The sequence below is a fragment of the Leuresthes tenuis genome, unplaced genomic scaffold (genome assembly GCF_036924035.1).
Source record: "Leuresthes tenuis unplaced genomic scaffold, fLeuTen1.0.hap1 SCAF_22, whole genome shotgun sequence".
NCBI lineage: Eukaryota > Metazoa > Chordata > Actinopteri > Atheriniformes > Atherinopsidae > Leuresthes > Leuresthes tenuis.
This window is the reverse complement of record NW_027325376.1, coordinates 13,852,357-13,880,183: the sequence shown is the minus strand read 5'-3', so window position 1 is coordinate 13,880,183 and position 27,827 is coordinate 13,852,357. Positions and strand designations below refer to the sequence as shown.

The window sequence follows — 27,827 nt, the reverse complement described above, 5'->3', positions numbered from 1 at the left end:
CACGCTCAGGTTTAATTGGCATTTTTAAAGAAACACAATGAATGCAGACAAACAATTCCAGATATTGGACCCATGTTAAAAGGCAGCCAATGCCCTACCAGAACAAAGAGAGAGGACCTAAACATGGCCTCCATTTCTATGGACAGTTCAACAGATACAACACATAACATTTGCCAGGTACCTTATATGATATCACATCTCTAAATTAATCTGCAATTTACATTAATGACAGTAGAGTGACATTCGTCTTCTTCAGATATCAAGATTTATTCACCAGGTCCGGTGCCACTGTTGTCCACTTCAGTCCAGAGCAGAACACAGTTCAAAACTAAAATGGTGCAGGAACTAAAACCGTAGAGTGGTGGGGAGTTTGAACCGGACAGAGCATGCATGCTGAAGTATTAATGGAGATGCAATTGCAATTTACATTAATAAAAAAGGGTATGAGAAAGCGATTTACAATCTAAGCTTACCGAGCCCATCGTGGCTCAGTAAACACATCGTCAAACACACTGACATATCAACGTCTGAGTGCCGAGGACGGAGACTTTCCTCCACCTGCAGATCAGTCGGAGACGGAGCTCTGAGAGGCACGTGTCGACGCTGCAGTATTCTGCTGGAGATTCTGGTAATGTTTCTATCAAGACACAAAGGGGGGAGGAAAAAGACGTGAGGCCAAGCATGTTTTATCTTTGGGATGAGCCTTAAGAACACCTTTGTGCCTACCAGCAGGTTGTTGTAGTGCGTCTGGCTGCTGCAGTGGGTTTCCTTAGCGGCGCTCTCAGTCAAGTAGAAAACAGAGCAGAGATTACAGAAGAATCCAGATTTCGGGACCACGAACTCCTGACCTGAACGGGGAAAGAGACAAACGGATGTCACAATCTCAAGTCTGATTTTGCTTTTTTTTTTACGTCGGGCGTTTCTCTCACCGAGAGGACTTTTGGGGTTGAAAAGCGGCAGTTTGAAGTCTGCTGCGACACAAGGAGACAGAGAACGAGAGCGCTTTGCTTCGGGTCCGGCGAGCTCCCGTCTCCGTTTATCAGTCACTGAAGAGGAAGAGAGAGAGAGCTCAATCATTTGAGCTTGACAGACTACCCAGCACACCCTCTGCACAACACCACGAAACAACAGCGTGTGTCGCGCTTGCAATCTGAGCCGCTTTAAAGCATTCGCAGATGCATTTTCTTTGTCTTAACAGAATACGGCTTGTGGTACCTTTAACGTCAGCTCTGTTACGTCCTTCCTTCCCTCGCTGTCCCTCCACACCTCCTTCCAGTGTCTGGTTATCTCCCACCTCTTTCCTCCGGACCTCCAGCTGGACATCGTTTGACAGAGCAGATGCGTCTTTGTCCGGCGCAGAGGAGGAATCCAGGGAAGCAGCAGGCGCCGGCTCCTTTTCCTCGTCTTCTTGGCTCACCGTGTTCCCCCTGGTGTACTTTCTCACTGTGGGAAAACACAGACTGAGTGAGTGTCGTGTTGTTCTCATACAGGTGCCACTGTAGCACAGCCGGTGCGTTTGTGTTACCGGGAGTCTGCCTGCTCCTCTTCTTTGGCCTGCCTTTTGGCCTGGCCGTTGCCACTTCCTGTTCCTCCTCACTCTTTCCCACCTCGTCCACTGTCACAAAGTTCTCGCTGTCTTCTAAAACAACACATTGAAGACAGTTTCAGCCCCTATCCCAGCTCATTAGAATGATTTGAGACCTAACTCGATGACTTTTTAACCATTTTTTAACCAGGCTGAGCGGTTAAACCCCTCAGACTGTAGATTTACCACTGTTGCTCTCAGAACTTTAAGATCTTAAAGTAAACTTTGGGCAACAGTGCAAATAAAGCAGCTAAAGTATGCTGAAATTCATAAAAGACAGAGCGATAAAGACCTGTATCGTCGTCGCCATGTTTGCGTTTAGCAGACATCGTGGTTTTCTCGGCTTCCTCGGCTTTTTTGTCCTCATCGCCGCCTGCTTCCGCTAAAGTTGCCTGATTCTATAAGCGGACACACGAGAGGTTTAGCATCAGGGTAAAACTTTTCACTGAAATAATAATATTTTAAAAAAAACCTGCAGGTTTGTTAATGTCGACCTGACCTCTGGCTTTGAGAAGTCCGCTGACTGGCCCTCTCGTCGGACTGGGAGGCTCTCCGGCGTTCTTTGCTCTTCCTTTCCCTCCTCCCCCTCTTCGACAATCTCATCCAGAGTGACGAGTTCCTGCAGCTCTCCCTCCTGTAGCTCCCTGTCCCACCCTCGACCCTCGGTCACTCCCTCCTCTGCAGCTTCATCTTCTCCCACCTCATCCAGAGTCACCAACTCCTGGGTGTCCACCTCCACCTTTTCCAAATCCCTTTCCTTTGCCTTCCTCGCCCTTACCCCACCGCTGCTGCTGCTCTGAGTCCTTTGCTCCCTCTTCATTTCTCCCCTCTCCCTGCTCCTCCTCCCCTCCTTTCGCTCTTTAGCAGCGGCTTGCTTTTTCTTCAGTTCCTCTTCCTCCGCTGTATCGTCAGGGTAATCATCTTCCTCCTCGCTGACTTCATCCAGGTTCACCAGAGCGTTCTCTGCGGCCACCATCTCATTTCTCTTTGGTAATTTTTGTTTCTTCTCTTGTGTCTTATCGTCACATCTGGATCCAGTTGCTGGACTGTCCTCTTTCTTAACATCTGTTTTTGGTGCCCTGTCCTCCTCCCCGGTACCAGAGCCTTCTGCAGCAGATGGGTCAGCACCAACCTTCTCTACATCATCAGCTAACTGAAGTCCACTCTTCTCCTCCTCGACTTCTTTCTTGGACACTTCCACAGCTGTGGAGTCGCTTGTTATCGAGTCTTCTTCTTTAGCAGCAGCCTCGTCATTTGTTGTAATTTCAAGTACTGCTTCACCTCTTTCTTCCCTCTTTGTGCTGGAGACTTGTGTGGCCATCAGCTCCTCCTGAACCTGATCATCTTCCAGAGAATCTACAATGTGATACACAGGCTCCTCCTCGTCCTCCTCATTTATGAGTGAACTTGCTCCCTTTGTTTTGTCATCATCTTTAGAGATGGATAACTGGCTCACATTCTTCCTCTGGTCTATTGGAGCCCCATCATCAACTGGCTCATCTTCAACAGAGTCCAGAATTTGATATTCTGCTTCTTCTTCATCGGCCCTCCTGCTGGACGAGTCTTCCTTCTTCACAGCAGCAGGCTGTTTCCTCGCTGTTTTAACGTCTTTCTTTGGTCTTCCCCGCCTTGGTTTTTCTGGTGCTGCGGGACGATCCTCCCCAGCAGCGTCTTCCTCCACAGCATCTAATATCTCATAAGTGGCCTCCTCCTCAGCTGCGTCTCCTACAGCAGATTCACTTTTCTTTGTTTGCGGGTTTTCTTCAGGAGGAGTTTTGGCTTCCGTCTCTGCAGCTTTCTCTTTGTTTCGATCCCCTGAATCTCTGGCAGGTTTGCTCCTCCTTCCTGTCGGGGTCTTCTCTTTATGTGAGTTCTCATTCTCAGCATCTTTCTTTGCCTTTTCTCTTCTGGCTCTGGTAGATCTTGTTGTGACTGCCGGTTCGTCAGAGGCAGCTTCGTCCTCCACAGAGTCTAAAATTTTGAACTCAGTTTCCTCTTCTCCGGCAGGTCTTTCAGGCACCTCCTTGTGAATCGTTGTTGGTGTTTTATGGTCTTTGATTCCTCTGGTAGATCTTCTTCTACCGGCCTTTTCTGTGGTTGAGGTCTCTTGAACAGATTCATCTTCAACAGAGTCCACCACCTCATAGACCATCTCCTCAGTGTCCTCGACAACCTGTTTGTCTTTTCCTGTTGTGCTGTCCTTTGTTGGAGTCTTATTTTTTTCAGCTGTCCTGTCTGGTTTCTTTGGAGATTTCTCCTTCTCTTCACTTTTACATGTTCTGGTCCTCAGACTGCCTCTCCTGTTTGGTCTATCGTCTCTTTCAGCCGTCACATTGTCTTTCTTTGTTCCGTCTCCCCTGCCGTCAGCCTCTGACTCAGTCTCTGTAGCTGTTGGCTGATCCTCCACAGAATCTATTACCTGGTATGCGTCTTCTTCTTCTTCTGTGGGTTCAATGTTTCCTTCAGAGATCTGACCACCGGGAGTTTCAGGTTTCCGACTGTCACCTTCTGCAACAGTCTGATCATCAACTGAATCCACTGTCTCAAAGGCCTCTTGTTCAGTGAAAGCTTTCAAAGTGTCTTTATTGTCTCGGTCTTCAAGAGACTGGTTTTTGTCCTGAGAGATTAGTTTATCATCTGTCGTGGTTTTACAGAATTCCTGTGAAAGCACTTCTCCTTCTCCCCTGGTTTGTGGAATCTGGTTTGTGTCTTTATCCATCACTTGATTTGTTAAAGATGCAACTGATGACATATCTGAACTGTTGACTGCTGATGTCATCACTCCCTCAGACACCTGCTTTACTGTGGAGCTTTCATCTTTGATCAGATCGCTGTCCCCTTGAACTGTAGCTTCTTGGTCTTTCGTGCTGCTGTTTTGCACTTGGTTAGGAGCATCCGTCTCCATTTTAATGCACTGCTCGAAGCAGGACTTCCCTTCCTCCTCAGCACTGACCTGATGGTCCTTCTCATGTGATCTCTGGCCTGGCTCAGGTCCAGATGTCTGGGTTTCAGTGCTGCCGTCCTGCTTCTCTTCTTCAGCTTCATCATCAAGTGAATCAAGGATTCGGTAACTGTCACAATCATCTCCCTCCTCTTCAGTCTGTTTTCTGTCATCATCCTTTTTCCTTCCTTTGTCTTTGCTCGTCTTCACTTCTTTGGGTGTTTCATCCTTAGAATCAGACTTCAGACTTTGGGTTTGGTTGGTTAACTCGAACTCCCGTCTCTGTGCAGGTGGATCCATCTCTGATGAGGTTTCTATTTTAATCTCTGACTCAACATTTTTCGCAGCACTGCTCTCTGCTGACCCCTGGTGGTCAGACTTAGTCACTGCAGTCACAGTGGGTTTAGCTTCCACCTTGTGACTGGTCTCTGTCGACATCTTGACAGCTGCTGCTGAAGAACGGGTGCTTCGACCTGCAGATGGAGCATGTGACCTCCCCTTCCTCGGCTGAGCTTTCAGACCGGAGGAAACGGAAGTTTCAGCCGACTGTGAAGAAGAAGAGGAGGAGGAGGTCTTGCTGACACTGGCAGAGGAAGAGGGTCTCGTGTGGGATTTGGTGGATTCAGAGGAGTCTTTTTGCTTTTTTGGTGACACGGAGCTCGAACTAGAGGACTTGGACGCGGAAGCAGATGAGCTCTTGGAGTCTTTCGAGGACCTCTTTGACGTCTTTTTGGCAGAAGATGATGCATCCGAACCTTGCCTCCCCTTTTTGTCACCGGAGGCCTGCTTATGGGAAGAGGAGCTGTCGTCGACAGCTGCGTCTTCTATGTCTTCACTAATTTCATCAACAGTGACAAAGTCTTCAAAGTTGAAAGTTTCTTCGTCAAAGGGTTCTTCTTGAACATCCAGAGCCTGATGGGGGGGGGAAACATGTCAGCTAAAACTCTGTTGACCTATTAATTACAAAAATCTTTCATTGACGGCTGTTTTAATGAAGAACTGATAAAAAAAATTCAAATTTTCTGTAGACAAATACTAAAAATAAAGCACATGTGAATGGAAAGATAAGAAAAAGAGGCAAAAGAAAAAGGTTTACCTCCTCCTGTGGCGTGCTCTCATCCTTTACGATTACGGGGCCTTTGTTGCTTTTGCTAGTGTCCTAAAAAAAGAAAGGGAAGATTCAGCTTGTCAACTTTAACAAACATCAGCGACCGTACAGATCGGGCACAAAGAGGATGAAACCCGGCTGAAACACAGCCTTCTTAAGCAGTGCGCTTACAGAATAATAAGACATTTAGAGTGGCACATCACCTCTTTGTCCTGGCTCGTTGTCGCGCTCCTCTGAGTGAGCCTGTGCTCGCGCAACGCTGTGGTGATTGCCCTGAAAATGTCCGCGTCCATGTGAGGAATTTCTTTTCCCCCAGACCCGTCAGGGATCCCGGATGACGGCGCGGAGCTGGCGGCAGGGAGGGTGTCAGCAGGGGTGACGGAAGCTGCCGCCGATCCCTCCTCCCGCCCTCTTTCTCCCCCCTCAGTTGCCTTTGCTGGGCGCGCGGTCACTTCGGCTCCTGGTTTCTCAACCCTCTTTGCGACTTTGTTAGCCTCCGCGGCGACAGCTCCGGGGAAGATGGATCCGGCAGACGTCGCCGGTGTAGCAGAGGCGGTGCTTTGTGGAGTAGGCTGCTGGCCATTTCCAGAAGGTTCAGAGGGAGAAGGCTGCGAACAGAAAGGCAAGATGCGATTGGATTGCTTCAAGGCACAAAAGACCCTAAGCCCGGCTTTAAATGGGTTTCAGTGGTTTGACTGAACTTACTTTTAATGACTTGCTGGTTTCCACCTGCACACAGCCTGTTAAGGGGATTTTCAAAAAGAGTGAAAGACGTTAAAGGAATTACGATCCCACAGAGAGAGTTTGACAATCTCAGTAAAGATTTCATGCCCTTCTTACTGCTTTTATCGTGTTGCTTTTCCGTCTTCTCCGTTGGGGGGGTGTCAGGCGACGCGGCTGAAACGCCGCTGTCAGCTTTCAATGGATCCTGCTGGGTCTTCGCGGCAGTCGCAGGATCTTCAGAGGAGGAAAAATTCGATGGACAGATGTATTTTCGAAGCCTTTCAAATCAAACGCTTTCATTGAAACATTTTTTTTGTTACGTCTTATGTAAGCTCTGAGGTCTAAACAGGGTTAATCGGACAACAGCTGAACATGTCTGCCATCGTTTGAATGAGACCTGGCAGTCGCACACAAAAACTGTCGGTCTGGTTACCTTTTTGCTTTGTTTTGGTCTCCTGCCCTTCCACGTTCTGCTTTTCCTTCAGAGCAGCTTCAGCTGAACTTCCTGCAGCCTGCAGTTGATTTTGATGTTTGGTCTTGGTCTCCGGCTCTTGTGAAGAGGATTCCGGATGTGGCACAGCCCCACTTGACCGAGGTGGATCGGCAGAAGGTTCCGATGGTGCCGTCTGGACTGTGCAGGTTGGAGCAGGACTATCACGGACTTTAGCTGGTAAAGTCTTTTCCTCTTCGCTCTCAGGAGCACTTGCTTGTTGTATTCTCGGTGAATCAGCAGGTGGAGCACTGGTTGATGGATGACTATCGCTGGGTTTATCTGGTAAGGCCTCTGCATCTGCCAGCTTTGGCTCTTTGGCCTCAGCAGAACTCTCAACCTCCATGGGCTCTGCCGCTCCCGTTTCCCCACGCTCCAGCCGTTTGTCGTCTTTAACTTCCTCTGTCTCAACATCAGCTGGGGCAGATTCTGCCTGTTGCTTCACATCGGAGAGTTTCTCGTCTTCCGGCTCAACAGCCTCGCCTGCGTCTCCGGGCACCGGCGCAGATCCTTCAGTCTTTATTTCCACAATTTTGGGCTGGAATTTCTCTGCGGCATCCGGCTGATTTTCCGAAACCTTCGAGCCCAGCGGCTCTTGTTTCACCTTTGCCTCGGTCTTTTCCGCCACTTTCTCTTTCACGGCTTTGGCTGCAGTCGAATCCTTTGCCTCGGTCTTATGCTCCTGTCTGGTTTCCGCTTTGGAAGCTCTGGTTCCTTTGTCTTTAAGTGGTTCACAAACACTCCCATTTGAAGGTTGATCAGCTTTTTCTTTAGGTGCCACCTCAGGTTTTTTAGCGCTGCCTTTAGGACTTTCAGGTGCTGTTGTTGGCTTAGAGTCCCCAGTTTTCTGCTTCTTTTGTGGAATCTTTAACTCTTTAGCTCCTGAGAGCTCTGAAGCTTCTTTTGTCACTTCACCAGACTTCCCACCACCTCGGCCGGCTACACTGTCAGCTCTCACCGTCGGTTTGGTCGAGGCAGGTTTCGCTTTGGAGACCGAGACTCTTGCTTTCGTCTCAACTTTCCCCGTTGTGTTCTTCTTGGTTGCAGAAGTTGAAGATGAAGGCGCTCTGGATTTTCCAGTGGAAGTGGCTTTGCTGGTTTGGGCCGCGGAGACACCGGAGTTTGTGGACTTCCTGTAAAGGAGTGAAGTCTCTTTTAACTCTTTTAACAAAGAAATTGTATTCTTTTTTCCTTTTCTTTGACGCAAGTGCCTTTTTTTCCCCACAACAAAGACATAGAATGGACTCTCAGCGTATCGAAAAACAAGATAACATCTCCACCAAAGTGTGAAACGTGTACTCACTGCTGTGGAGGCTTCTTCTGCTCCTTCGAAGAAGTCGGTTGAGGCTTCTTTGAGACAGCATCCTGCAAAGGAAAAGCTGTTTTGAACCAATTTGATCGGAAACAGCGCGACCACATCGCGGCAAAAATGCACATTTCACTATATATTATCACATATTTAGCATGCAATACCTTCTCTCTGACAACAGTGATCTTCAGTCCTTTCAAGTTAAAGAACGCCTTGTCCCTCAGTTTCTCGGCGTCTTCCAGTCTCTCAAAGCACACGACTGCCTGCACGTGCACAAATTAAAAACACACACAGCTGCGGATCAGTAGTTAAAAGCTCAACACCGTGCGTTTTAGAAATGAACAAATAAAAGATACAAAACAATCCTGAATCAAAACCTGATCGGTCCAGAAAGCAATCAAATCATTTGAAAAATAAATCAATGAAAACAGAACGTAACACAAGCTCTTGATGTTGCAGAGAGCTCAAAATTGACATGATTTTAACCCACAGCGCACAGATCGTGCGACTCTGTAGTTAATCCCCATTTGATCTAAAAATTTGTTTCGTTTTGTGCGTTTTGTTGGGAAAACAACGTTTCAAATCCTTCCAAATGAGAGTTTTCAGTGCAAAAAGACTATTCAAATGTTGCATCCCTCCCGACAGCCAAGCTTCTACCGTAAAGAAGGTGGGTGACGTTCTGGGGAGGCGGATAGCAGCTGAGAAATGCGTCCAGACGGAGGCGGTTAAGTGACTCATTCACCCATCGAGTGTCTACAAGGGCTCAGGTTTCAGAATTACTCATTCAATATGGCCGCTCTTCTCTTTCTTTTTTAACGGCAATAAAACGAGACGCTCCTCACATGTTAACCAAACATCCCTCCATTCCTTCTACACGCACGGAAAATAGTCACCAGCCTGAAGGCGTATACCACATTCTCTCGCCATACGTACCTCTTGCTTGGACCTGAACAACACCACTGATTTGGTTTTTCCAAAATTGCCCACAGCGGAAATCACGTCGTTGTGAGAGAGAGAGCTGAAAATGCCTTTAAGCCTCACCATGGTTGGAGGTGAGGATTTGACCAGCTGAGCAAACGGGAAGAAAAAAAAAACATGCAAACATTAAAAGAGTCGGTTAGGAAAGGGTTAGGAGGGAAAACATGTTTAAAAGTGTTGCCACATTTAGCGAACACCCACATTGGACTTAGCGGTGGAGCTCGTCGCGGGCCTTGGAAAGCTGGGCTTCGCTTTAACCGTCTTTGCGGTCCCGGCCTTCTTGGCCACGTTAGAGGATAAAGATGAGGCGGCAGAGGGCGCCGTTGACGATTTCATCTTAGCTAGCTCTGCCAGTAACGCAGGAGCCAGAGTTTTAACCATGGCCTCGAGGTTAGGCTGTTTCGACAGAGACTGGGCAGCTAAAGGGACAAAGAAGAGGAAGATTGTCTCGTTGAGCTTCTCAAGAAGTAAAAATATACAAAGACTTACTGAACACAATTTGGTCTTTTTTTGGCATTTTTTTAAGAAATAAAATCCAAAGGTTCTGCGTCGACACTGGCTTATTTGATCTTTCACAGCAGTATTTTGAACATAATGTGAACATATCACCTGTCATCACCTGTGGGCGTAACTACTGTGTAGATCTACCACTTCTACTCTTAAATATCTGAAGCCGTCAAACATTGGCCATTAGTCAAACCTGATGTTTCCAGCAGCCTCTTAGCCAGTCTCTCTGCGCTGTTCGACCTCCTCCGTTGAGGCAGTGACCTCTCGGTGGACGGCCGCCTCTCGTGGCTTCTCGGCGGCGTCTGCCATATGTCGTCACCTCTCCTCGGTGGCGAGCGGCGCTCGCGGCTCCTCGGCAGCGAGGAACGCTTCTCATCTCTCCTCCTGGGGGAGGGTTGTCTCTCGTGACTCTTGGAACGCGATCTATGATGAGAAGAGGCAGTTGGGTCATACCCTGGAGACAAAGAACGAGGCCGGGACCTAAAGGAAATATTGACCAATTCATTCAAGATCATTTCAAATGGAGAATTGGAATAATTTCACAACAATTAGACACTCAAAGAGATAAAATAGATGATGTTAATGCACAGATAACTAATTCACTGGTTAATTAATACATGTTATTCCTCAATCCTCAGTTTTCACAGACCTGCGAGTGTGTCTTGAGGTATGTGGCGACCACGATCTACTACTGCGTCTCTCTCTTCTACCTTCTGAGGCGTAGCCGTGGCGTGGACTACGTGAGCGAGAGCGGCTGCTTCGTTTCTCTCTTCTCCCCTCCGAGCCACAGTGGTAGCGTGGACTGCGCGAGCGAGAGCGGCTGCTTCGCTTCTCCCTCCTGTCCTCCGACCCACGCTGGCCGTGTGGGCCTTGCAGGAGGGAAGCGCTCTTGTGTCTGGTCGTCTGGTGACGAATCTGGGGAGTCTGCGCAGAAGCTGAGGGCGGGGGCTTGACATCTTTACCCGGCGCGCTAAAAACAGCAGTGACCAAGAAAAGCAGAGTTGAATGAGAGGAAAGGAAAACTGGCAAAGCTCACAATGGGGGCCCGGCCTATAGCTGCCAGTGTGATCCATCTGCTGGGGTCATTTCTCTGAAGACAAAATATAACATTTACCTCTGCAACGGACGAATCTCACCATCCCACTCTGGGTATCTGTGGAGGGGGAAAGAAAAAAAACAATCGAAACATACCAATTAAAAATACTACAGCGGTTTTTGACAAAGTCATTTCTGCATTAAGACAGAAACAACAACACAGGAGGTACCTCGAATTCCTAAAGAATCTATTAAGTCTTCTCAACGAGTTCTAAAGAAAAAATGCACGTTCAAGGAAGAAGAATCCTGGCTTGTTGGGTACTGGAACAACTACTACCTTTAAACACTGAAATACATCCGCGTCACACTTTCAAAAGAACGAAAAGTCTCACCCACCGTGTGCGGAGACATCTGCAGTTCTCAAGGTGAAGGCCGGAATTCTGGTGGGTGACCCAATCCTAGTGGTAATAAAGAATAAAAAAAAAAAAGAACGGTCAAGCGAGATGCTCCATGACGTCCACCCACCAGTTTAGATTGTGCTTATACAACCAGCCGCTCATCACCCAAGGGTGAGAAATACTTAGTTTTCCTTTCATCAAACCAAACTGTAAAAGTGGAGCGGAAAACAACTTTCTTCGGCTCGACTGTGTTTTTGCAGCTGCTTGAGTACGATAGTTGCTTGTGTTCTGTTGGATTTTTCGTTGCGCCAAACAAAAACACAATAAAAATGGGGATTGGAGCAATCTAAAAAAAATAAATAAATAATTCAGTCGGTGTTACAAAAAGGGATTACTTGTTGGGTATAAAACTCTTCCAGGTCACAAGATGCGTTTCTCTTAACCCCGATAGCGACGATTTAAAAAAGTAAAAAAAAATCTGACTGAAAAACAGGCATCTTCCATCATCTACCGACGCACTTCCACGTTCTTCCTCGTCAAGTTCACCGAGTCCATCGTTTCCACTTTCGGGGACTGCTTGAAAAATTAGCTTCAAGTCTTTACGGTCGAATTACCCGTAGGCCACATATTTCAACCTTTAATTACAAATAAAACACCTGTAACGGGTCTCACACCATTCTGGTAACCATATTCACTTTGGGTCACATTAACGTTTGGGACCCTGGGTTTTTACAATCGCTTCCCACCACTGAAATACAAAATGTTTCGCTACCGTAACCCAGTGCTCAATACTGATCCAATAAAAGCAGAATTTCCCAAAAATAAACCAGGCCTCGCGAGAGCCTTCTAAAATAAAAACTATTAAAAAAAATATGTTAAATCAAATAAAACGTATGATATTTTACAATATGTCAAACAGGTAAACAAAGTGCTGTCTTTCCACTCACCTTCATATTGGTACATTCCCAGTTACAAAGCAAACAGACATGAGGAAATACTCTTGGGGAGGCCGCAGCATAGTCCTCCAGCATCGCTGGCGTTGGCATGTGCTTGGAAATGGTCACATTTGTCGGTACCTCCTTGTTGGAAGATGTCAGCGGTGTACGCGGGGAGTAGTCCTTCTGGCTGGAGATTGGCTGCGGTGGAGCTGGAGGAACACCGGCGATCCCAGGGATGACGGGCGGCAGAGGGACCAGCTTTGCAGGTGGTAAATTTCTTAGCTGCAACGGCTGCTTCAGGTGGTGCTGGACTTGCTGCACTTGCTGCTGTCGACTCTGCTGCGTCGGGGGCGGTTTTTTCATCTGCTGTTGCGTCTGCTGCTTTTGTATCTGCTCAGCAACGTTAGGCGCTTGTCCTTGACTTTTAGTCTTAGTATTGCTGCAACTGCCGTCATTGCTGCCAATAAGAACCAGGCCGGGGCGGCCTGGATGAACACCACGGAACAGAGTACACGGTGGTTGGGTGTTTGAGGTCAACTGGTGATCTGGCTGTGGTGGTTTTAAAGGAAGAGATTTGTCCGTATCTTTCTTTAGTATAGAGAAATTGGTAAAGATTGATGGCTGGGAAGTCTGGTTGATTTGAGTCTGCATTCTTTTAGCTGGATCACTGCTTGGAGGAACCATAGGGCTTCTCATTGAGCCAAAACTGGTGACAGAACTCATCTGGTCATGTGAGGGAATTGAGGTACCGCTTTTCATCTCTTTTGTACTTCTTTGCAGTGTTTCTCTACTGTGGCCGCTGCTACTGAAAGTGTTCATCATCAATATACCACTACTCCCCCCACTGTTAGCTGTACTGCCAATAGTCCTTCCCATCTCATTTCCTACCCCTGCGGTGTATTTTCCAGTATGACCATAGTCAATCACTTGACTTGGTTTGAGAATAGCTGATGACATCTCATCTGGGTTCATCCCCGTCACCATGGTGGTACTCAATCTGTCCATCTCACTCACACTTGTGGTGGTTTGAGGTTTAGAATAGGGGACTGAGTGGCCCGCAGTTGCAACTCTCTTTGCCTTCTGAATGCGGATTTGCCTCAAGATAAAAGGCAGGTTATCAGGGGTTATTTGGTCTTCTGGGTATGAAATGAGATGTTCCAAGTCTTCCTTTTCAAGTCCAAAGTGTAGAAGGATGTTGGAGGCCGATTCTGATGTGTACTTGGGGCGCCCGGACTCTTTAGGGGGTGCAGATTTGTCTTGCATCGGATCATCAAAGTCACCTAAACCTGGAATGGACAGCATATCGCGTTGTCCTTCACTGGAGGCCTTAAACCTACCGTCACCACTGCTTACGTAGCCAGATGAAGCAGATGGATACATTTTTGAAGAATGATCTTCAGAGGATTTTTTGTAGATTGGCAACCAGTCCAAGGACGCATTGCCTTCAACGTCAGAATGTCTGTGTCCTTGAGAGGCTGAGGATGTCAAATAGGGGGTCATTCCTGTGCTGGAGGAAGGAAACTCTTCTCTTTGAGAGCCGGCAAAGCGAGTGCCCTGGCCTACAGGCTGATGCCTCACTTCCTCCCTGGCTCTGCTAATATGCAAGTCTACAGACCTCTCGATGTCAGCATCCACTGTGGCCCTACTTCTTTCAGGTCTGTATGTTGTTGGCAGAGTTAGAAGTGATGGTATTTTATCCCCGGTGTTCCCAAGAGCCACAGAAGAAGCTGCAGGAGAGCTAAAGCCGGAACCAGGTCCAAGGTGAGGCGTTGCCTTACGAGGGTCTCTCTCTGCTGGTCCACTGGAATGTCCATATTGACCTTGCGAGGAACTCTGTTTGCCCGGGACATAGGGGTTATACAGGGGATGGGACATGGTGTTGGCGATCTTCAGGACGTTCAGGAGGTTGATGGCCACAGCAGTTGGTGAAGGTGGTGTTGTGGGTACGTGCGGAACAGGTGTGCTGGAGTTTGCTGTCAAGGTTGCAGCTCGGCCACCAACAGCGAGAACATTGTTCATCTGCGTCAATGCGAGCTGGGCTTTCAGCTGAGCAAGCTGCAAAGATGCTGCATGTCCTTGAATCAGCAGCGAGTTCCCTGGAAGCCCTCCGAGGAGGGGACTCGTTAGAGGCCCCGGAACAGGAGAAGAATTGCAATGCTCCGATAGCAAAGAAAAGCTGAAAATTAAAAAAAACAAAAAAACAAAAAAAAACAACAACAAAGAAAAGGGGTTATTGAGTGGGACTGGACTTTTTGGAGGTAAGAAATCCATCAATTGGAAGGTCCCTCTCAATTTGCCCACTGAGATCGCCTCTCAGCTACACATTCCATCAATACAAATTCCAGGTCTTCGCTAGCAAGAAAGAACAGAGGTAAAAACATCAAAGGAGTGACAAAAAGACAAAACAATGTCATAGAAGTTAAGAAGGTATATTCAGAGAAATTAATTTATTTACTGGGCATAGCAAATAGAACATATATATAACCACTGAAAACAAAGTGCGCGGCCAACAAGAAGGTCCTGTTCAGGCTGCAACATTCCCTCAGATTAAGATTACTTCTCTGAGAGTTTATTCCTCTAATGATACAAGTGAATATGAAGTTCTGTTAGAATTAGTTTAAGGGTTGTAAAACCCTTGGAATTCTGTTAAAAACATTTCTGCAGTGTTTTGGCATCTTCTTTGATGGTACTTCACCCTCCATCCATCATAAACAGACAGAGGACACTTGTCGGAGTAGTTGTAAACACATAGTAGCAGTAGAGGTAGAAGAGGTAGAGGTAGAAGTAGCAGTGGGCCAAAGAATCAACTGACAAATGATGCCGCTAAGGCAAAATTTTAAATACACTGGTTTTAAACAACGGTTTAACACGGTGAAGCAAGTATGTCTCATTTTGTTAACTGCCTGTCACCTCGACCCCCCATGTGTTTAATCAAGGTGGATGACACAGTCCAAACAAGGTTTCCATGGGTGATTGTCATGAAGAATTGAGATGTGCTCTTCTTTGTCTCTGGATGGTCACGAGTCTCCCCTCCAGGCTGCTTGTCAGCTCACTCTGAGTCCTGCCACTGCCATTGAGCCATGGAGTCATGGAGTCTGAGCAGGTCACCACAGGAGCCGGTCCTCCATCAGCGGGGCCTCTTGTAGCCTCGGCCACCACTTGTCGACTTTGCTGTATGGACGTGGGTGCAGCTGGAGGGAGCTTCAAGCTCAAAAACAACTTTATTCTTTCCACATTTTGTTCAGAAAAAAAGATAACGCTAATGACAAATTTGCTTCTTTTAAGTTTAATAAATACAGGAAGAAACATCCATGGGTAATCATGTCAAATAATCATGATTTCAATCGTGGCCAAAATAAATACGCTCATAATTGGCCTTGAGTAAAAAGGGATCAACACCACTTGGAATTACTCATTTGTTTGATTTGTGACCATCCTTTAAACTATATCAAATAAAAGAACAGTTATATTACACGGTTCTTCCCACATACGTTGTTGGATGTATTATGATACATACCAGACAGCTGAAATTGACCGTTTGGGACATTTCGCTTTGGCACACAAATGACAACAACAAACGAGCACAAAACATGAAAAATGCTGCTTGTGTGGGTGAATATTTTCTCGTGTTCAATCCAGTCGCAGTCTGTGGTGGCCTGATCTTTTTGTGTGCGGGGCCTGGCTGGGCAGGCAATACTGAGAAGACACACCGGTGGACAAGCTGGTCGGGAGAGCTGGCATCAACGGCAGCGTGGAGCTGGACACTCAAGGGGACAGCGGAAGAGAGGAGTATCCCGTGCATGCTGCTTCCTGTCATGGATGGGGATGAGGAGTCCACACCGTAGCCGGATGCCGTCACTGAGACGCAAACACCTCAGGGGCGGGGCAGGGAGTCGAGAACCGGGCTTGATGACGTTTTATCGTGTTACGTATCAGGGGCTATATTACCCCTTTTGCGCTGAGGAATTAAGTATCTACGGCAACAAAAATCCCCGTATGTACAATATCAAATAGTTTTTAGTATTTAAATGCAAAGCGAGCTGTATTTCACAAACCGTTTACTATGGGTATTGTGACACGGTTTAGACACTGGTATCTTATTACACTAACAGCTGAATGCATTTCCTCAGTGTTAGCAAACATTTTTCAATATCAACGTCATATATGTTAAAAATAATAAAAAATCAAAAAAACAACGCATCACGTCCGTCAAACGTTTGCTTCTCCGAGGCCTTTTTCCATTAACACGGTCACAAGTTAACAAACACAGAGAACCCCGACTTCGAATCAAAGTCCTTGGTTTGACATCTTTATAACGAATTTGTGTTACATACCACTTGTTATTCGTGGGTGTCCTCGGGTCCTGATGAACTCATATGACTCCGGTTGATGAAAGCATTATTTTAGTCTCCTGAATGTTAGCATTTCGGTGACTAGCAATAGAGTCAACAGGAAACGGAACTGGGATGCCAAAGTGAAAGACTTCCGGTTTTGGTGCCTTCAGAGTTAAAGCACGGACTTTGAAAGAGAATTAGGCATCCGTTTACATTCAGTGGCGTGAAAAATACTCCATCTTTCAATACAAAGGTTTTATGTATCGAGGCATAATAGAAAACCACCTGGCCCTACCCAAGTCTTAACTATAGGTAGATACAACCTCAGATGAAGAACAACACGTTACATTTTCCTCTGCATCATTATTAATTGAACTAAAACTAAACCAAACGTCAGAACCAGTGTGTGAAAAGTTTTGTCAGTTTGCTGGTCTAGACTATTCAGGTGTGTGTTGACACAGTGCTAAGGAGGAAAGACATCAACAATGTTTACAGAGGAGCAATGGTTGCTCCCCATCAATCTGGGAGGGATTACACAAATATTTCCAAGCAATTTGGAGTCCGCCATTCTACAGTTAGAAAGATTATTCAGAAGTGGAAAGCAGTCCAGACAGTTGTCAATCTTCCCAGGAGTGGATGTCCCAGCAAGTTTAAGCTAAGGTTATGTCTTGTTTGGAAGGGTTGCCAGGAGAAAGTTTCCTTCTTAAAATAACACAACAGCACATATCAGGTATGCAAAGTATTATCTGAGAAAATCTCAAAAACCTCTACTCTGTATGCCAAAGTATTCTGGAGTAAAATGTGAGGCCATCTGTCCAACAATGGCACTGTGGATAAAATTGGATCATGAAAAAGGACAATGACCCTAAATATCTCATACCAACTGTCAAGTGCGGTGGTGGAGGGGTTGTGATTTGAGCTTGTTTTACAGTTACATAATCCAGGCACCTTGCAGTCAAATGTGAGACCATCTGTTTGACAGCTAAAAGTTGGCTGGGTCATGCAGCAGAACAATGATTCAGAGCACAGCAGCAAATCTACAACAGAATGGCTGTAAAACAAACCTTGATTAACTGAAGCGTTGCAAAGAAGAGTGAGCTCAAATTTCTTCACACCGACATGAGAGTTTAGTAACATCATACAGAAAACAGTTACTTCAAGTTTTTGCTGCCAAAGATGAACTCAGATGCCAATCTCAGATGAACTCACAGAATCATGGGATCTAATTAGTTTTTGACACACAGCTTCTGCCTTTTGGCTTAGTTTTTTGTAAACAAATTATGATATATAATATATCACGTGTTGTTCATTTGTGGTTGTGTTTATCTCATTTTAAAACCTGGTAATGACCAGATGATTTTGTTTCCATTTTTCTCACGACAGGGTGCTTAGTGTCAGACCAGCCCGACCTGCTCTCAATTAAAGTTTTAATGGTCAAATCATTAGTAAGCGACACCAAAACACTGCTATCAAAGTAAAAGGCTAGCAAAAGTAAATCCTGCTAAGTAACTTTGAAAATGACAAATTTTCGAGTTGGCATCTATACATATATCGTTCTATCAATATATATTATTAGATCATTATTTCCACTTGGTGTTAAATGACTCGCAGGTAGGACCCTTCATAGGGTCACTTGTGACATCGCTGGAAAGGGCAAGAAAAAGACCCAATTTTCAACTCAATTTGAAAACTTTTCAACATCAGACACATTTAGTGTTTTACAGTGAGATCTTGTGTAGGTAGTACCTGAGTATTTGTATTTAGTTGTTTCAATTCATCCTCAACTTGTTAAAGGGGGATTCAAGATTTTTTATTTTCATTGTATGAATTGAAAATTATCAATTTCTCAACATCACTTGAGTGTTTTTACTGATCATTTTCTTGAGTAACTGAGAAGAGAATGAGCAGATTAAATGATATTAAAGAAAAAGCCTTTTTGTTTTTTTGTGTTGTGTTGTGACTTTTGCATTCATGTTGCGGATTTTGTATTGTGTTCATCCTTCTGGGCCACCGTAACAGGGGGCAGTGGCAACAAGATGCGTTAACACACTGTGACGATGGGGCTTCACTTAACTTTAAATCTACAAGAAGAGCAATAAATATCCTTTTAACTTTTTTTGTTTGTTTGATCTCCACCAGCTGCCGGGGGAAATATGTGGGTTTTTCCCACAAAAAAAGTGGGAGAAAGTGCATATTCATATAGATATTGCATAAATAGTGTGTTTTGAATATGTATTTTGGTTTTGCCTGATTTACTCTTGTATGCAGGCAAGATAATAAATCTTATTATGACATTTTAGAATTAGTAAATTATATATAAACGATATCTTAAAAAGCAATAACAGAAATCCTTTCACACATTTCTGGTTAACTGTGTCCTCCCCTGAGTGGCCACCATCAGTCTGACATGTTTAGTGTGACTTACACCTGACTTTATATCAGATAATGTTACATAAGCCCTAAGGAGAAAGTGATAAGTCCTCTCCCAGGAATTAACGGTACAAATCAGTGAAGATTTGAGTTTGTAGTGTCATGCCCCATAATGTTGCTAACCGGGTTTGTCCAGGTTCTAAGTGTGGCCACAGCGCACACCAGATCATGCTCCAAAGCACTTCCAGATTCCTCAGATGGATTTAGCAACACACAAGCAGAGACGTCCCGTACTCAGAGCCAGCATATGAGCTTGAAGTCTTTTGATAATGAGTGGCTATTGACTGTTGAGTCAACAGTTTATCAAATGGTGATGATGAATAGTTTCATTAAAGGATCACTTTCTGTTATGTATTGAAGCAAATTACTAATATATCCCCCTTTATCCCCTCCCCTTGACCACAAGGCTTAGCACCTGACCATGACAACAGCTGACTGGCAGAACTCCGACGGTGTGCGTTTGTGTGTGTCTGGAAGGAGAGGCTTAGCCGAAAGAGGTTCAGTTTTATTTTCAGCTGTCATCGCTACCCCTCTCATGGCGGTGACCTCACCACAGAACACACTCACGCATAGATATACAGGCATGTGTGGAGACATGTGCGTGGAAAGACAAATATGCTTTGCGTGTTAACTGTTAAACACACACATTCCTGCTCAACACAACTTTTCCCAGTATAATCTAATCATCATGTGTCCAGTGGTCTGATTTAGTATTTAGTTAGTGTCTTTATGGTGTACTGAAAATAACTGTCAATTTTCAGTTGATTTTTCACTATATATATTATATATATAGATATATAATATATATATACGTTCATATGTAGTGTTGTGTAATGACATGCTTTTTTCTTTTTACTGTTTATTATATGATTTTATGTACTTATCATACTGTGTACTTTGTCAACTAAGTGCACACCTCTGCCTATGAGCATAGTGACTGGTATACATTTTTTTTTGAACCTCTAAATAATATCTTAAAGGAAAATTTTATTTCTAAGCTACTACCTCTACAAATGGCTATACCTGAAGAAAATAATTCCAATATGGCTCTATAATTTGGGATTTCTTACTTCAGTAAATTCACCTTCACCAAAATAAAATAAAAAATAATGATAATAATTCAGGAGGGGGGGCTGATGTGGAAAGCATTTTTTCCACATAGACACTGTGGAAAAAGTGCTTCCTTTTTTAAATATTAAACCCTCTCTTTTCAACGTGCATTCCAACTTTCTTTCTGCTTGCTAACATTTCTACTTCTCATCCGTGTCCCCCTATGAATCTGCAGCATGCGCTTTCCATGCCCATCAGGCAAGGTCAAATTTTCTCTCATGATCTGAGCAGTTCTGACTACGAGTAACCCAATCCCAGATCAGTGACGACAGTCAAGGGGCTGCCGCCAAGTTGGACGAGGAATGTGAAATTGGTATCCGTCTTCAACCCCTGGTATCTTTTTTATCGTTTTACCTCACCATTGTGATTTACTGAGCAACGTTCTGCAGTTTCAACATAAGGGATCATGAGATGTTGATACAACTGTCACAAAGAGCCTGTTTTCCTGCTAATTTAATCCTGTTTAAGAGTGAACATGATGGTCTTGATTAGCATTACGACTTCCCATTAGAATGTCCTGTCATGTCAGCAAGTTGACAGCTAAAATGAACTTATCCTGTCATAATCCTTTTGTTTTTTCAACCATTTGAATGTTACATTTCTCAGGACACCGTCTTATTCTATGGCTCTCATCTGTTCTCCTCAGCATGTCAAGTCAAAGGTTCCCCTTTGCTTAGGGAACAGTTATGTCTTTCATATAAAAAAAAAATCCAGACCTTTTAAATACAAGAACAATGCTTTGGTCCCCCTAACTTGTTTTGCCCTTGGATATTATAAAAGTTATCTTTCTGTCTACTAACACTGTACAGATATTCTTGTCAATGTGAGCAGTGACGTCGTCAAACCCCTAATCATCACTCCTTTCAGCTGCCAGCCCTCACCCTACATGCCCCTCCTTTGACTGACAGCTCCCAAATCATGAGATATGGGTGTGCAGTTACCTCAGCAGTTTTAGGGAGTCCCTGCCCCTCTGCGACATACCTAACAACAGACAGATGGGTTTAACCTGTCACGCAGAGAGGACATGGAGTCCACATGGTAACTCTAAGCACGCAAACCCTGCTGCTACACATGTCAGGGTCGTAAATATCTCTGCATCTCAGGAATTCTATCACTCTGAGGTTTTTATTTCTTTTTTACTTCAAAAAGGAAGAAATAGTTGTTAATGCGGAAATATATCTAACCTATAATCATAACTGTTGTGTAAATCAGTGCTCTGAAAGCCATAGCCATCCTCTGAGGCCTAATTAGCAGAGGGTCCAGTGAGCGCTGCTGAAAATAAATAAATAAATCACTACCGGCTCAGACAGAAAGCTGCAATAACTCAACACCATGAGGTCGGCACATACATGTCTTGACAGAGGGAAACAGATTTTTTGACAGAGTAGGCAGGGATGGCAAAGTATTTCTAATGGCACCATTGACACAATTCATTTATTTATTTTCCTTTTGAATAGATTTCATGAAGATAAATTCTTCTGAGAACATTTCTCCGGACAAAAGGAGTCTCCTTTTTAAAAAAATATAAAAAAAATTAAATGGGGCAAATCATGGATATACTTAAGTGTCATGAAGTTCAAGAGCTGAAGTGCAATTGATAGCCCTCAATCTTATTACTCATCTCCAGTCATTTCAAATATAAGGTACAGCCCAAGTGTTTGTAAGGTGGAATTTTATACATTACTACATAAAACCCACCAACACCAAATAATGTACTTCTTACAAGCTGCTGTTCAATCTCTACTCCAACTAACAGCCAAATGACCGTACTCATTATAGGAGCTAACTAAACCAGCTAACAAAGCTAAAGTTAGCTTTCTAGTAGAAAATCTATTTAGAGCCCAACGTAAAAGAGGTCATTTAAATTTTTGAAAATTACTGTACACTTGATAAAAAAAAAGTCTAATAATGATATACATTCAAATTATGTTTCACAGTGATAATGCAAATTATATAAGACTGCAAAATGTTAGGCTAACATTAGCCTATGTGTAGCCTATGCCCTTTTCTGTAGCTATATACTTGTGTAAGTAAATGAGGCATATGTATACAGCATATATATATAAAAAGTAATTTAGGTTTGATCTAAAATTTATATTTGCAAGTTTTTGATGGGACTCTAACTTTAGAGGGATTTATTTAACTTTTTTTTTAGAAAGAGACTCCAAATGTTGAATTTCTCATTAACAGCCAATGCATTATTGAATGCTGTGACACTGCGAAATGGGTCATTTCTGTATACTTTAGCATGAAAAAACCCCTGTGAAAATAAATATCAAATATGAAATAAATGGCTCATGTTTCCTTTTGTTTCCTTTGCAGTTTCTATATAATCAACGATTATGCTATTGCTTTTGTTATGTTTAATAGCTTTAACACTTTTGTTTTACTTTTGCTATTTCTATTTCTTAGCTGCGTTTGCTTTTTTCATTGCTTTTGCTAAACCAATTTCTGTCATATTGGCTTTGCTTTTGCCATTTCTAAGTCACAATCGCACTTACTTTAGACTTTTTTTTGGTTTGGTTTGGTTTTCCTTTCTACAAATTACAAATAATCTGTGAGCGACTCTAATGTGTTGACAACTGAAGTGTTGTTGACAAGGCCCTGGTGTTAAACTTCAAACTAATCAAGTCAAGACGACTGTTAAATCCCTGTGCACATGAATTCTTCCTTCCTCTGGAAAGAACTTGGTAGCATGGACTCTAGGATGCAATACAGTCTTATGGTTCATGCAATATGTGACTCTGGAAGCAAATTTTGAGGAAGAGGATTTGCGTCCCAGTGTGAAGCTCGGCTTTAGCAGGAGCTCTCAATGTGCATGCAACACACTGAACAAGCACTATTAAAACGTCTCTGTCCACATGATGATAAAAAAAGCCACTTGGTGCAATTTCAAGGGCATGTTATATCAGCTTTTTTCTGTGATTTATGGGTCCACGCATACTGTCACTATACTAGGTGTACACTGTGATATCAAATGCCTAAAACTCAGTTTTCCCTGTTCACACATCAGCGCTGCTAAATGAGTTTGGGACGGTCTTCACCTTGGAAGGAGTTTTCCATAAGAGTCACCTTTCAGTGACTTTGCACCATGTTTACATGTGGATGTGTTTATGGGAGGATTGGCCGTTTGGATGTACTGTGGGTCAGGAGATGGAACAGGTTTGTCAGCCGTTCAATCTGTGGTATCCGCTTTTCAGAGTGTCCTTGGTTAAGCTAGTTAACCTTATATAATGCCCCTAGTGCGTTCTTTGGTGTGTTTTAGTATACTTCTATGTGATCAGTATAAAATGTGCAAACAAATGCTGTTTACAATAAGAAAATTGCCAGGTTGGGCCTGAAATTTTGTGCATTTTCTATTTTGAAGCCTTGACTTTATTTGGCCGTCGCCGCTCTGGGTTTTTGGCATGGATCTGAGCGAGACGCTCAGATGTTTGTTCATCAAGTAGCCATAGGCAGCCCTTGACAACTCTATGAATTTGTTCTCAAACAAGCCTTCACAGAGAAACCATTTGATCCTCAAAAGGTAGATTATGTGTGAGCACTGAGGCATTCTGTCAGCTGGACATCTCTAATGTATCCTGTCTAACTTCACGGGGAGCTCGAATGAGATGGGCAGCGGAAAATGACAGTGATACCGCATCGGTGCGTTTGTGTGGGACCAGTTTGAGTTACATCATCACGCCACGGTTTCACTTACAGCTAATACTTTTCATCATATCGAGGTGTCATCATGTCTCAGACACACTCACTCACTTGACACTGCATCTACAGATATAGTAAAGTTCCCCCCGAGACATTTACTATTTTAAGACTATATATATAAATTAAGCAAAGAAGTCAGATCAGTGTTTCTAATTCCATAAATTAATGATTGTGATTAATACATGTTTCTTTTACTCAAGATTTCATCAAAAAATATATCTTTCTAACCACAAAGCCTAAAGGGAGTCTGTAGCTCCCCTTTTTGTAATGACCTCTTTTATACTATGACGTCCTGTCCAGAGTTATCACACTTAACAACCTGATTCTGAGCCTGGACTTCTTGGTTGACCTTAAAAAAACTTTTCACAACAGGATGAACAAATGGAGTCAAATGCAAAGTGAGCTGCTCGTCAGGAGATTGCCGAGCTGCATGGATTTAGAAAGGCAGATCTTCGGTACAGGAAATTTCCCAAATGCTGTTCTGCAACAGGAGAGTTCTCGTTTAATCTTTAATAAATTACATCTCCACACTTTTTAATGTCTGATTAGTGACACTAACACACTTGGACAGTGTGGGGACAAGGGAAGCGATCAGTGTGTTTTCTTTTCTTTCTTTTTTAAATAAACTTTTGCAAGGCCACAAAAAATGATATAAGCATGCTTCTATTAACTCATCTGGAGCAAACAAACTCTGCTAAATAATGCCCAAAGGAGGTGGGCTTGCTGAAAAGAGGTGAAATAGTTGTGTAATGAAAAAAAAAAGTTCAGTTTTTTTTTTCTTACAACAAACAACTAGAGGTTCCCTTCATTTTCCTTCGTGCTTGCATCCCATTTAGTTTCATTTGTATAATCGGCCAAACCTCATCACCCTGATCACATAAACACGATTAAAAAAAAGAAAACCCTCATTTAGAAAATGATCTAGTCCTTATCAGCTCTTCAGATTAGGTAAATACAACCTCTCATGAACAATAATGCATGACACATAACACCGTGTCATTATTCATTTAGCACAAACTAGCCAAACTGCAGAAGCCACTGAAGTCCACCCCGATGATTAAACGGCCTGTAGCGCCACCTTTAGCAGCGATCATTTTCACTAATCATGAGGCTCGCAGCATTTCATCTCTCTCAAACATCTCTCTGCAACAATTGCTTCTTTAAGATCATCGCTGTCTTTCCAAAGCTTCTGCCTTGATCAATGGATCAAGTGCATTTGATCAGCAGCGACTTACCCTCTCTTTTCTTATGGAAGCAGTGAGGCTACTTCTGCATTTTGGCTTAATTTTTGTTCAATAACCTTAAATAAGATAAAGTAGGGAGTGCTTCCCTTTTCACGTGACTGTATAATAAGCCATGGTGTGCTTTTTTTTTCCCTAAACGTAAAACCATTAAAAAAAAAAGCTCAACCTGGCTATGAAAAGATCCCACTCATCGTGACCACCTTAGGCAACGCTTGATCAAAAGGACAAATTTTGTCTCCGCTGACTTTAGTTTCTACCGTTCCTCATCTGTCACATCATCCTATCATTATTATTAGGCTGTTCTAATGTTGTCTGTGCACTGCTCACGTCAAACATAGAACAAATCGATCAGCTGACCAAAAAAAAATAAAAGAATCTTTCTGGAGCTCATCTCTGATGCTAAATTTATGCCTGTGTAACCAGTAAAATCAGGCGGGCCGCGTGGAGATCGTCTGGAACGCCGTGTTAAAGTGTTAACAGTCGACAGGTGGCAGAGAGCAAAGTGACCAGGGAACAGTACACTGAAAACAATCGTGTGAACCTCAGGAAAAGTTTGTGTTGATCAAACAGAAACACTGATAAGATCATAAAGGTAGTAACGATAATCATAATAATGAGCAATGTTAAAAAGAGGAGACACCCAAGATGGACTAAAAGAGGCAGCTGAATGTCCTCGGCCACCTGTTCAATCACAGCCGTCTCACAGCAAAACTGAAACCCTCTAACCATTTTATGAGGTGTTTGGTCATATGGGGAGTGTGTAGGCTAAATAAATGAGACAATGGCATTTCAAGGTCAGTGTGTTTTTAAGCTGAAGGACATTCTAGTCTCCTGAGTCTTTCTTGGGTCTCCTAAATATTATTTATCATGACAGCTACTTTATCTATTGTGCAACAATGGATTCACACAACTTTGGTCTCTTTTAGGTGCTATTTTTAGTCTTAAAACAGTGAAGTGCAAAGAAGGGGGGGGGGTGGCAGGGTCGTCCTCAAGTGCCTTCTCGGGAGCAAAAATGTGTGCTAAACTGCCCTTAAGTGCCCTCTCGGGAGCCAAAACTTATGTTAAAGTGCCTCTCTTTATCAGGATAAATAAACTCTTTAACTCATGGCCCTCTTGGGAGCCAAAATGCATGCTAAAGTGCCCCCTTGGGAGCCCAAATGCGTGCTAAAGTGGTGTTTGCTTTTGCTCCCGGTCATCGATTGTTAATACTCGAACACGCCTTTCTCAGACTGTCGCCGTGCAGTCAGGTTGATTTGGCCGGTTATACTGGTCTAAGTTTAGCATCGCAAATGAGTTCGAAGCATGGCTCGTGGGGAAAATAGGTCTTGACTGAAAAATGATCAGATGAATATATAATCTGCAAACAGCAGTTTAACAGGTAGAGCTCTGAAATATACACTGTAATCTGCAAAAACCCACGGAACTGCACAAATGCAAAGGAGCTTTATTGTTTGCAACTGTGCCCATTATAATGTCCTGGAGACCTCCTTTTTGATATTAAATTAAATGAATCGGTGTGTTTTTTAATGTCTCATTTTGCATAACTGCTGTGAAACGTAGAAAACTCAGGGAATGGTTTCAACTAGCAGTCTTATACACCTCTGTATCAATAGAGCAGCTGGCCTAATCGTCCTGATGCTGCTAAGTAGCTTCGTGGTGGCAACAAAGACCTTATTCAGGTCAATGTTTTCAGTAAAACCACAATCTATCTTTAAAAAGTGTAAGATCAGGATGTATAGGGGGAGGCATTCCACACATGTGCACTATGCATCAAGTATGTGTCCCAGTCCACACAGTCACTACAAATGATTCAGTCATCGGCACACAACTTCATCTACACCCTCTCGTGATGACATTTATGTCAAGCTGACCACATATGTCTTCCACATCCTTGTGGTGGCTCTTCTTTGACCAATAGGCCTATTTTTACACACAAAAAAGGTCTCTAATAGCTGTGGCTGATCACAATGTACTCCCAATTTCTCAATAACAGAATGCTATGCTATCTACCACAATACCTCCTCACTGTCACCTTTTTGTTTTTAAACCCAAACTTAACCAGAATTTAAGTAGGCTAACATTACTTGAGAAAATTCACACAGGTAATGCGATTTTTAGTCCTAGACCTTGGAGCACTTCTCTGGAAACTAGCTGGTTTTGCGTTAAAATAGAAAGCTAAATCACAGAAAGGCTGTTGCAGGATTATATATATATATATATATATATATATATATTCATACGGAGTTGTAACAAGGAGTACAAAAAAAAAAGTCTGATGTAGGCATCATATCACAGCTGTCATAAAACCTGAAATACAGACGAGGAGGGTGTTGAGATAAATAAAATGTACGTACTTTTTCACCAAACACACATACAGACAGACACATAAACACTACTATATCCAGCCATCTATCCAGAGCAACAAAGCTCAGAGTAAGGCCTTGCTTCAAACCATAGCTATTTCACACCTTTCGTGAATCCGACTCTTTCGCACAAAGAGCTGTTAATCTTGTCCTCTATCCACCATTACCTTGTCTATGTATCACATCAAAATTGTCCCCATCTCTCTCGATCCTCCCCTCTATTGTGGTCACACATAATGAGGTGTTTTCTTGTGGTTACTCCCTTAATAGTATCATCCCATCAGAGCCCAGCCAAGACCTAAGAGGGCTTAGAGGCATGGATAGTGACCATGGACAGGAACACGATCAAAGTATTTGATGCCTCACCCTGTCTGGGAAAACTATTAAAGACTGCTTTGAGACTCACGCTTCACTCTAAGACTTTACACTGACACCAATATTAGTACTTCTAATAAAAGCCTTTTTAATTTGTCAATGTTGTCGGTTGGAGATATAAATATATATATGCCCTTGGGTAAAGGGCGGATATCCTGATAAAGGAGGCTTCCTTTTGTGTGCAATGCTTTTTCAGATGACAACCAACTGTTTTCAGATTTAATTTCGGCCAATATTCTCTGAATCTTTTCCAG

The 27,827-nt window shown here is 43.6% G+C and overlaps 1 protein-coding gene across 2 annotated transcripts; it reads right to left on the bottom strand.

Annotated features, from left to right (window-relative positions):
• Positions 1 to 55: 55 nt before the first annotated feature.
• Positions 56 to 16,458, bottom strand: LOC140282080 (uncharacterized). 2 transcript variants are annotated; one of them, XM_072376633.1, is made up of 22 exons: positions 16,347 to 16,458; positions 12,022 to 14,188; positions 11,073 to 11,134; positions 10,756 to 10,794; positions 10,291 to 10,611; positions 9,835 to 10,121; positions 9,336 to 9,553; positions 9,090 to 9,224; positions 8,321 to 8,419; positions 8,151 to 8,212; positions 6,776 to 7,980; positions 6,475 to 6,591; positions 6,340 to 6,374; positions 5,838 to 6,242; positions 5,623 to 5,685; positions 2,085 to 5,438; positions 1,878 to 1,983; positions 1,526 to 1,639; positions 1,216 to 1,443; positions 930 to 1,046; positions 727 to 848; positions 56 to 637 (listed from the first exon to the last, which is right to left on the bottom strand). In XM_072376633.1, the coding sequence occupies exons 2-22, from the start codon at positions 14,029 to 14,031 to the stop codon at positions 566 to 568; spliced, it is 9,171 nt and encodes a 3,056-aa protein (XP_072232734.1). In that variant the 5' UTR covers positions 14,032 to 14,188; positions 16,347 to 16,458; the 3' UTR covers positions 56 to 565. The 2 variants fall into 2 exon arrangements, with proteins under 2 accessions (XP_072232734.1, XP_072232733.1); XM_072376632.1 differs by having other exon boundaries at positions 6,791 to 7,980; positions 12,022 to 16,458.
• Positions 16,459 to 27,827: the final 11,369 nt, after the last annotated feature.

Bases quoted from the DNA above. Each gene is read 5' to 3' on its own strand.
- LOC140282080 (XM_072376632.1), bottom strand. From the start codon at position 14,283: ATGGATTTCTTACCTCCAAAAAGTCCAGTCCCACTCAATAACCCCTTT. The intron at 6,375-6,474 runs GTAAGAAGGGCA...TCCCCTTAACAG, and splicing joins AAAGCAACACGATAAAAGCA to GCTGTGTGCAGGTGGAAACC. The intron at 5,439-5,622 runs GTAAACCTTTTT...CCCCCCCATCAG, and splicing joins AGAGCACGCCACAGGAGGAG to GCTCTGGATGTTCAAGAAGA.